General features: G+C 35.8%; 1 protein-coding gene across 1 annotated transcript in view; it reads left to right on the top strand.

Annotated features, from left to right (window-relative positions):
- Positions 1-259: 259 nt before the first annotated feature.
- Positions 260-11,482, top strand: part of LOC123699939 (protein serrate) — a 50,391-nt gene continuing 39,168 nt past the window's right edge. The window contains exon 1 of the mRNA XM_045646986.1: positions 260-510. Coding sequence (XP_045502942.1) covers positions 445-510 — 66 coding nt within the window. The 5' untranslated portion in view covers positions 260-444. The remainder of the gene's footprint in view (positions 511-11,482) is intronic.

Genomic DNA, 11,482 nt, shown 5'->3' with positions numbered 1-11,482 from the left:
TAGCGTTTTAATATTTAAAGATGAATACGTGGACTCGTATCGTTTGCAACAAAACGGCGCGTTTAGTATGCGGCGCAGGACAAGTAATAACTGTATAATCTTTCGAATGCGCTAAACGATCTCGGCCCGGGATGGTAAAGTGAATCGTGAGCGTACGACGTAGTCGAGATGAGGATCGGCGGTCGACCGCCTTCTGGTGGGCCGGGTGTGGGGCGGGGCGCGGGGAGCAGCGGCGCGGGCCGGCAGTGCCTCTCTGGGCCCCGCGGCGAGCACACGTCTCGCGCCCTCCACACGATACGTCACCCCACGCGACAGTTGGCGCGGCGCGCGAGTGGGCTCCGAGCCAGTGCTGGTGCAGACAGTGCAGTGCAGTGTGGTTGCTGGCGACCAGGCGCGGCATGCGGGCGCGCTCCCGGCGCCGGCGCCCTGCGCCTCGCTGACCCCATGCGCCCGCGCGCCGAGCGGCACGCGCCGCTGCTGCTCGCCCTCGCCCTCGCCTGCCTGCTGCAAGTAGGTGCTCCAGCTGTTCCCTTCGCGCTGCGATCCACCGGATTCAATAATATCATTTTAAGCTCACTGAACGAATTGTTATCCAGAATTAGTCTTGTAGAGTCAATAGACTCCGAATCATGACAAATTATAAATGTAAACAAAGACTATTCCACCATATAATAATGGATGTACCTAGAGTCATTAAGAATTACCATATTACTTAAATAGGTCAGATAGGAAAGTAAACAAAAAAAAAAATTCTCAATAGATTTCTCAAAAAATATTTTTCATAATCAGGAAAAGGCTGGGATAGTGGTAAAAAGTTAATATAATGTATTAAAATTAACGTGCTTAAATTATGAACATCAAAATTGAGCAAAAAAGTGACGATTAAAACAAAAATGCAAATTACATTTGAAGAGGCGACAGCGGCTATAGAATTACGCATAATAGGGAGATAGCGGCCGGGAGTCGCGTGTGAGCGGCGCGGGCGCATTCATTGACCGTTTAATGTTCTTAATTAACGTGGAACTGACGACCAGCCTCGTGTCCTAGCGACACATTATCTCGTGTACTACCATCCACCGGATCCGATGCGACTCAATATAATTGCCCAAGTGGGCTTAACTGATGATTTCGCTAATTGACACAATGAAATAGACAAGAGCTTCCTTTCTCGCGGTACCTACTCGCACTTTCACAATAACTGCACATTCCACCTGTGAACGCTCCGAAGGCGAGATGAGCGCGCGCTGGCCCGGCCCGGCGGCCCGGCACGCGGGCGCAGCGGTGGGCCACCTGCTCCCGACACTTTCACAAACCTCGCCGTCATCAATCTTCCGATAACCTTCGACGTTTGTTTCCAAATGTTCCCCGGCCGCGACGACGCAAGTGATCATTCACAAAAAAAACTTGTAACTTCATAAATATTGAGATTGACATTCTAATATTTTAGTTCAGGATCCATCGCCCATTTTTGCAAGTGATTACCTACTATCAAGCTAACTTTCCGTGAGTAGCTTTATTTTGATGAGACGACCAATAATTTCCTATACGAAACTCTCGATTGCGGTAGCTAACAGAGGTAACGAGGATAAAATTTTTTGATTTGATGGTTCTCAAATATTTATTACGCAATTTGTAGGACAATATGTCTGTTGAATTATATAAATATTTACTAAGTGAAAACAAAAAAATCAGCTGGTAATCATTTATGATGACCTCGTATCGATACACATTGGAAAGAACTCCTGAACTATTTAGGATGTTGGAAAATTCATATCTAATCCAGAGAAAGATTGAATTCAAGATTGTACCTCTACCTTTTTATTATATGTATAATAGTAACCTAATGTAATGTATAATTTACATCGATGTCAGGTTGCTGCTTACGTGCGAACGAAGTTCCGCAATTAGTATGAATTTCCAATAACAGATTGAATCGCCCTGAGGTACGAACCTTCAGTGCATCTTTTTGTAGTTTTAGTGAGAATTACATAATATGTCATTTATTTCTGCACAGATCCGGTTAAATTGATTCCTCCATAGGTCCGCAAATTCTAAAAAGCCCTCAGTAAAAAGTCTAGCAGGGTCAAAGGAACTCTTGGTATATCATAAGACAATATTTGTGCTCTAATTCTTTTCAATCGATTTTGTATGTTAAAGTCTTTAAAAGTTCAAGTCGGGAATCGACAGGTTCAGGTTATGTAGTTTGTGTTTACCAGTGTTTACTTACATGGACTACGGCAATGTTCACCTCCATTTGGTACTTGAACATTCAGATATAGAGCGATTATTTATTGCCCTAATCCATCGTCTCAAATTTTGGCCACCAAACTTTGAAGAAACGGCTTTGAATGCTATTTATGTAATAAACGCTTATTTTGATCACAAAGTTTTACTATTTGTGCATATTACTCATTGTCACATGGCATTTCAGTTTATAACAAGTAAGTAATTTACCTAAAAATAAAACGAATGTTTTTAACGAAATAACCAGGATAATAGGCCATCAAAATCTGCCCTTACATTGAAAAGCCCTATATTTCGATCTTAGCTTATTTTTAGGAACAATGTTCCATATTTTTTAGTAACGCAAGTATCTATAGTATAAAAAAAATGATATAATATATTGTTGGACAGTGCTAGTCGTCCGCTAAACGGATGAATAAAATAAAATTAGTCGTCCGATTACCGGATGAATAAAATAATTTAATCGTCCGATTACCGGATGAATAAAATAATTTAATCGTCCGATTATCGGATGAATAAAATAATTTAATCGTCCGATTATCGGATGAATAAAATAATTTAATCTTCCGATAACATCTATTTATCTATATTCACGAATATAGATATACAAATACATGGAGTGATATATCTATTGGGGCGTGATTGGGGCTACCTTAATTAAAAAATCTGTTCAATAATTTTTTTTTAACGTGACCCTTCTGTCATAGGTCCAGTACCTACTCATAAAAAGCATAGAACTACGGTAAATTAATGTAAACTTTCCCTATAAGAAAGTGGCGTCAGCGTCAGCCCAAAACACAACCTAAAATTATTCGCTTACTGTACTACGCAATTAATTTAATCATCAACTTTTTTGTAATTGATACCCATTTGAAAGTTTTATATGAGACTAGCTGTTTCCCGCAGCTTCGCTTGCGTTTAAAAGATAAATTTTCATGGTATAAGTTTTCATCCCCTATTTTACCCCTTTAGGGGATGAATTTTATAAAATCCTTTCTTAGGGGACGCCTACGTTATGAAATCTACTTGCATGCCAAATTTCAGCCCGATACGTCCAGTGGTTTGGGCTGTGTGTTGATAGATCACTATATCAGTCACCTTTGAGTTTTATATATATAGATAAATTAATGATAAATTACATAGTCGATATTTCGTGATTTATTAAATAAGTATAATTATCAGAAGTAATGACACTGAATTCAGCAGACATCCATAGTTTTTTCAAATTTCAAATTTTGCAAAAAACATGCCTTTAAAAATATTTTCTTCTAGTAAGAAATAACTCTCAGCTTTGTAATCATTCGATAAAATCTTCTGTACTTCATCTAACTTATTTTTTTCTTTACTATTACAGTTTAAATTGTGTAGGTCTTTCATAATTACAATTTTATTTGTTTCTTTTTCAATTAAACTTTTAATTCTATATTTATCGGCTTTTAAATTTAATAACTCTTTTACTTTAGATTTTGTTTCAAAAGACATTCTCCTAGCTTGAGGAAGATGGTCAAATAATTATTTTGTAACCAGGTGATTATGCTGTAAATTTGTTGATAAAATAAATAAACTGTTTCCGTCTTTCGATACATTAACGCTAAATGAAGCCGAACATTTTTTTTGAAAAGTACTTGACTCTCTTACTCCTGTTCCTTTTGATATAAACTTTTTCCCTCCATTAATACAGCAATACTTGATTTTATAATATTTCAATTCTGGGTTAATGTACCTTTTTACGCCTTGTTTTCTACATTTTTCAATGGTCACACAATCTCTTTTATAGAAATAGCTGTAAGACGAATTTTGAAAATCCTCAACTCTTTTTACTAACTCGTTGTAGGTGTTAAATTTTTCATCGACTTTTAAATTATGTTCCGTTCTTCCTTCTTGAATATTTAACCTTTCTTCATCATTATTTTCTTTCGCTGCTCCAATTTCTTCGATGTCTTCAATCACATCAGGATCTAAGATTCAATTAATTATTTGAACAATATATTATTATTTAATAATTAAGATTAATAAATAATAATAATTTATACTTACCCATAGCAATTTCATTAAAATTATTTTACTAAAAATATTTCTAAATAAGTAAAAGTAATTAATTTGTAATTTATGACAGCTGTGACAGCATATTATTTTAAAATTTACGGACAGCTAGCTTTAGTGTTAAAAGGTTATCTAGTAATCCGGTAATCGGACGACTAATAATTTATTTTATTCATCCGTTTAGCGGACGACTAGACACTTCGTATATTGTTTGCCTTGGTCATGTCATCACGATTCACGCGTGAACAGCTGGACCAATTTTTATAATTCGTTTTTGTTTTTTGTTTTTGTCAGGAGAAGAATCTTATGAAAGAAAAACTTAAGAAATGTTTGCCAAAAATTAATAAAATTTAGTAACTTTACGGCTATATTAACTTAGCGTTTGACTGTTTGCGTTAGTTATATATAAATCTGGGTTCCCGAACAAAATTATCTATAGGGATTAATTTTTGTAAAATTATCATTGATTACAATAAAGTCCACCACATAACAAGTAACCTATTCACTTACATAGTTAAAAGCAATCGGGACGATACAACAAAAGTAAGTTCAATAAATAAAATGTACACAGCAACACCACAACAGAACCTGAATATAGTTCGAAAGCTAGCTATACTACTCAAAAGGAGAATATTAAATGATCTAAACGTAGGTGCGTAATTAACTTAAAATAAATTCCCAGAGTAATTTAGCTCAATATAAATAGATAATGGAGAGAGTGATCCGAGTATGGTCACAGAGCGGCGCGATAATGCGCATTTAAAGGCAAACGCAACGCGGCCTTCCGCCGCGGCCAGGCGCTGGATGGCGGCGCGGCGGCATTGCTGCGCGCGGACATGGCGCTCGCATCCGCTCCCAGGGCGGCTGGCCATCGGGGAATGTGCTCTTACATCGTTGGGATGCTTGTAGCACGGCTATTTCCATTTACATATTGTTATTGACTTTGCTCTCTCTGGCTCAGGAAATGGAGGTGAAGGCTCGAATCGAACTTTCCACCGCACATTTAACTGACGATCCTCGAGTTTGCGTACACGGATGCTTAGCGAATTTGGTGTTAAAAGTAGGTCTCGAAGATTTTGTATTATATAAGATTTCATTAAACAAAAATTGTTTTCTCTCAATGCTTGAGAATCATTATCGAGATCACAATAACGACACAAAAATTCGCAACAGTCCATTGATCTTCCTGTGATAATAATATTCTAACCGTGTTATCTTTTATATTTGTATTGAGTTGTGTTGACGACGATTCAGATACAAAATCCCTATTCAACTTTTACGAAATGTTATACCATAAGACAATTTATCGGTTTACTAACCTTTTCTTTTAACGCAACTGATTATATTTCTTTTAGCTACCAAACACTTGAACGTTTCAAGATGAACATGTCAGCACGTTGTTCTGTTGTTGTTTTTATCTGTAGTCTCGACTAATTGCTCCGGAGTGGCCATGTGCTGCCCGGCCAGGCGACACTGGTACCGCCTTCACACGCGTGACGTGACTGATGTACCCGTCTACAAATAAAAGAAAATATATATTTGGTATATACATATAATTAAAAATTAAAATGCTGTTTACATCCCAGATAAAACTATACTAACAATACAAAGTGAAAGAGTTTGTTTGTTTGTATGAACTCGCTAATCACATTTTTTTTTTTTTGTGTGGTGTTTCTCAATGTTAGCCAGAAGGGCTTCTACATTTTAACGCGGACGCGACGCTAATCACAGGAACAGCTACTCGTAAAACGTAGGTAGCTTATTGTAGGTCTAAACCATTGAGTCTAAACCGATTTCAAAAATTCTGTTAATATTGGATACAACGTCATCCCTGTGCGCTTTAGACTTAATTATATGTACGTGTATGTACCGAGGGCGAAGTCTGGGCCAATCGGTTGTTATTTTATAATGATTGACATATTTCACTCATTCGCTGCTAATCAGAAAAAACTCCGTACCAAAAAGTCATAAAGTGTCGTTTACCTTAAAATATGATAGTGTTCATTAAAGGTTCATTACTTAATCGATGTGATGTAACGCGATCAATAAAGTTATGTATTCTGGAGCCGTACAAGGCGATAAGGCGACAAGGCGCTGCGGCCGCTCGCTCCGTAAGGCGAGCCGACATTTCAATCGTCACATTATTTTTAATGTCTAACACTACTACATTTTAATAATTATTAATTTGTGAAATTTCACAATATTTTTATTATCTCTATGTATTGTATAACTAGTATTACACAGATAACTATGTACATGTACGTTTTTTTAGTTTAAGCCTCACTAAAAAGGAGAGCAAAATTTTTGTGTATGTTTTTTTTTTTTTAAATGGGTCAAATATGAATAACAAGCCACTAATTGATCCGGCTTGACCGGAGATACAACATTGTATAGATAGAGTATAGATAGATAGAGCATAATAGATTAAAGCGAAATATACAAACTTCTCTTTTATATTATACTAGCTTTCGCCAGCGTGCTCAACGAAATACCCATTGGAATGAGAATTAACTCCGGTCGTTAGTACCCTTTACCTCTAGGGACACTATGCTCCACTCCAGGCACAAAAGTAACTCTGAATATCGCTCCGTTGCAACGTGAAAGAAAGAAACACTTTCCCATTATGTACCTATAACATTATTGTATTCATATTTAGATTGATTTCTTAATTTGCAACAACACATATTGTTGTAAAAGATAGTAGTTAGGTACTTTACAGAATATGATTTTCTAACATGCAAATATCTACAACAAAAATTATGAAAGTAAAGATGACATTCTACTTTTGCTCAGAATAAGTTAAAGTGGAATTGTGCGGATAAATTTTGAACATGTGGATAAAATCAATCCTATTTATCATCTATTTTAATTAATTTAATATAACAAGAAAAAGTCCATGGGAGTTAAATCAGGGCTGCGTGGAGGCCAATTTATATCACCTCTCCTAGAGATCAATTTTCCCGGAAAAATTTCATGAATTCGAGGTAAAGACATATTGGATGTGTGTGATGTAGCTCCGTCTTGCTGCAACCATGTTCTCTGGTAGCCAGGAAAGTTTTGCAGTGCTGGCACTAAAAACTCGTCTACCATCGCTCTGAATTTACTGTAACTGCACGCCCCCTTTCGTCTTCGAAAAAGTCAGTCAAGTCAAGTCGAAAAAGATAATTTCTTGTGGGGGTATCTTAAATCTAAAGTGTATGCCAACAAACCAACTTCTCTAGAGCATTTAAAAGAAAATATCCAGCACGAAATGGCAGCCATCACTGTGTCTACCTGCCGAGCTGTCATAAATACTGTAATTTTACTGTTCGATTAAATGAGTGCCGTGAACGCAATGGACTGCATTTGGACGATATTATTTTTAAGAAATAAATTCCCAAATTATGCACTTTAATCTAATATATAAAAATCAATGCCACTTTTCGTTGTAATTCCATAACTCGAGAACGGCTGAACCGATTTCGATAATTCTTTTTTTATTATATTCCTTGAAGTACGAGGATGGTTCTTATGTAGAGAAAACGTGAATATGTACCACGGGCGAAGCCGGGGCGGACCGCTAGTCTAATATATAAAAATCAATGCCACTTTTCGTTGTAATTCCATAACTCGAGAACGGCTGAACTGATTTCGATAATTCTTTTTTTATTATATTCCTTGAAGTACGAGGATGGTTCTTATGTAGAGAAAACGTTAATATGTACCACGGGCGAAGCCGGGGCGGACCGCTAGTAATTAATAAACATTTTTTCAATACACCGCTTACTTTTTTTTTATTCGTCCACAAAATATTATAAACTTTCTTTTGAGACACCCTGTATTATAATTTAGACTTAATTTTTCACTAGGTATTAAAATATTTAAGTTTCACCTGCGACTCTTTAAATGATATGCGTACCTCAGAAGTGTGCAGCAAGCCTAAAGCTCTGGCTCGCGATAATGTGCGTGGGAAAATCTGCGCTCGAGCGCAAGCGGCGTGGGTGCGGGGTGCGGGGCGCGAGAGGCGCGCGGGGGCGCGGGGAAGTTCGCGAGTCGCGACACTAGCGTATGCGTGGCCCGCGACGCACTTTGAATTTGACAGCTGACAACTTGACCGACCCTCCGCTGTCCGCACCGACCGATTGACGTGCCTGTCCGCTGTCCTATCAAACCAATATCCAACCATTGTTGCTCTATGAGTGTTCTTTTATTTTTCACTATGGAATTTGAATTTTTATTTTTTGTTTTATGGCATTCAAATGCTTTATAAATATAAGTATAAATATAATTTATAAATTTATACTATGGAATTTTCTAATTGAAATTATAAGTGGAGTCTGGAGATTTTGAACGAATAGTTTTTCTTAGGGATAAAGTTTTCGTTATCTCTTATATCGCACCTTCGGTAGAACAAGGGCACAATTACAGTTTTTGCAATTTTACAGGAGAGCCATTTTAAGATATTTGTAGTACTTAATGTGGTCTAGCTATGATAATAATTTTTTTATGGTTGTTCTGCTTTGTATGACATAAACTATATACTATATTCTTTTAGGTGTATCGTTTACAAATATTAAAAACTGCTAGTTTTTTTTTAATAATATTTTTTTCTTAAGCAGGTGTACATTTGTGCCCTTGTTCCACCAACAAGAAAATTAATTTGTAAATATGGCCATATCTAAAGCTTTAAGTTAATAATTTTGGAATGATAATAACGTGTTTTTTTGTATAAATGTTTTATTTTCTTAAACACTTTAGAAAGCCGCAGTACTTTATCACAAAAATAGAGATCAAAACTTACTAATCAGCCATTACACATCTTCAACAATCTGAAACTATTATGTTTCCTAGCAAAATTCTTTGGAATCGCTTTAAAAATTGGAATAATATTATATTAAGATAACAGAACAAGAAAGAATCATAATTCAATTCCTTGACATTAAATAATTCCTCCTTTTTCGAGGCATTTTTTATAAGGCTTATGTATTCTGCCGGAGTGCATATTGATATTGGGCCAGCTTTTTTTGCACGTTTTACATTCCAGAATGGACGGCATCGGCTTTATGCTGGGTCCCCTAATTTATGTATGATCGATTTTATAGGCAATGTGTTCACAGCAAAATAATACATTCCAAAAACAAATTTGAAAAAGAAAAATAATTATTTACGAATAAATATCTTACTAATATTATTATTTATTATGTAAACTCGAAAGTTTTTGAGGATAGATTTGTGGGTGTTTGTTGTAAGTATTTTGATTGGCAGTCCTATCGTTTAAATTTCTAAAAAACTAACTTGTTTTTTTGCTCTCTACAGCAATTATCGGAATAAAATGTTACTTTTAAGACCATGGAGTATAACAAATCTTGGACAGACAAGGGCACAATTGTCTGAACGACTTTGTCCTCCCAATTTTTAAATCGTAAACTAGGCATAAGTGTGACAGATATGGCCTTGTCGTTCCAGAAATCAAAAACATTATAGGGCATATTTACATAAACGACGTTAGCGCTCCAAGTGACAGCTAGCTCAGTCCCCGCCGATGGCACAACTAACCAATGAGACTTTGTCTCGCCAAGAGAGAAACAAAATAGCGCCAAAATGACAACGCCATTATTTCAATCTGGCTGTTTTTTGTAGGAATTAAACGAATGTCTTTGTCCCTCCAGTTGAAAGGGCCTTTTTAAAGCATTTCTGCATATTTAAGTCATTTTGGCAATTTTTGACAATTATGCCCTTGTTCTACCGAAGGTGCGAATTATATAAAAATGAATCCCAAAATGTGTTGGTAAGCGCATAACTTGAGAACGGCTTAACCGATTTCGTTAATTCTTTTTTTATAATATTCCTTGAAGTTCGAGGATGGTTCTTATGTAGAGAAAACGTGAATATGTGTCACGGGCGACGAAGCAGGGGCGGACCGCTAGTATTTCTATAAAAATTAAACGGTAAAAATTATGTAACGTTTTTTTATACCTAAATATCATATTCGAGCGCAATTGATCGCAAAAACATGTCCTTAGACATTAAATTGCTAATTCTGAAGCAGATTTCTAATTTACAAAAAAAAGCCAGCGCATTTGACTTATGTGCTGGTATTTTATACACGCAGGTATGAAATATTCGATTGCATTAAATATCGACCGGGGACATGCGGCCGTGCGGTATGCGCGGACATACATTCATAAATAACTGACCGAGGTCACACTCGATACTGTCAGAGCTTGTTTATTAATTATACAGTAATACTGCTCAAGTACCTACCTATGTCGTGAAATATTGTGTTTAAAAAAAATTATATACCTACCTATCACGCACATGTAATATCTATCTTGAGATACGGTCTTATAATCTGGGGTAATGGCGTAAACATCAGAAAAGAGTTCATCTCACAAAAAAAATGTATACGCGCGATTTGTGGCGTAGCTGTAGGTCCGTACGAATCGTGTAAACCGCTATTTATTAAACTCAAGTTGTTAACTTTGCCGTGCTTATATATTTACGAAATTTGTATTTTTGTAAAAAGACATAAATATCTTTTTAACACGGCCCAAGAAATATACAGCCACGACCACCGTCATCCAAATAGACTTGTTTACAATAAAACACCCAGGACCACTTTGTTACATACCAAAAATTGTCATGCTATGTGTATTCGTATATTCAATAAACTTCCCGAAACTATAAAAATGTTAAATATCGGTCCTTTTAAGACAAAACTATATGAGTGGCTAAATAATAAAAATTTCTATAATGTATCGGATTATTTAAATTTGTGACATTGAATGATATTATGTTTAATTTTGACTAATGAATATATATATTATAATGTGTACCTTTTACAATGTGACAATGAAATAATGTACTTTTTATATAAATTAATGTTGCGGAGCTGATATACCTATTTGCACGCCATTTACCTATGGCTTATGTGTTGATTCGACCTATAATGTAATTTTATTATCTTTGTACTTACACACATTATGCAAATAAAGAAATTTATTTATTTATTTTATTATCACAAATCATAAAATTATTGTGTAAGAAAACTAGCTACTTATATTTTCGCGATTTCAAAATATGAGTCAAGGGAAACTACAAATAACTTAATTTAATTCTAATTTAAAACAATGGAAATAAACACCACGTTTAACCACAAGTTAAATCATAACAGTAATTACACTTGACAAAGTTTTCCTTGTATTTAAAATCAGAT

This window comes from Colias croceus, chromosome 18 (genome assembly GCF_905220415.1).
Source record: "Colias croceus chromosome 18, ilColCroc2.1".
Taxonomy (NCBI): domain Eukaryota; kingdom Metazoa; phylum Arthropoda; class Insecta; order Lepidoptera; family Pieridae; genus Colias; species Colias croceus.
This window is presented reverse-complemented; position numbering and strand designations above follow the sequence as displayed.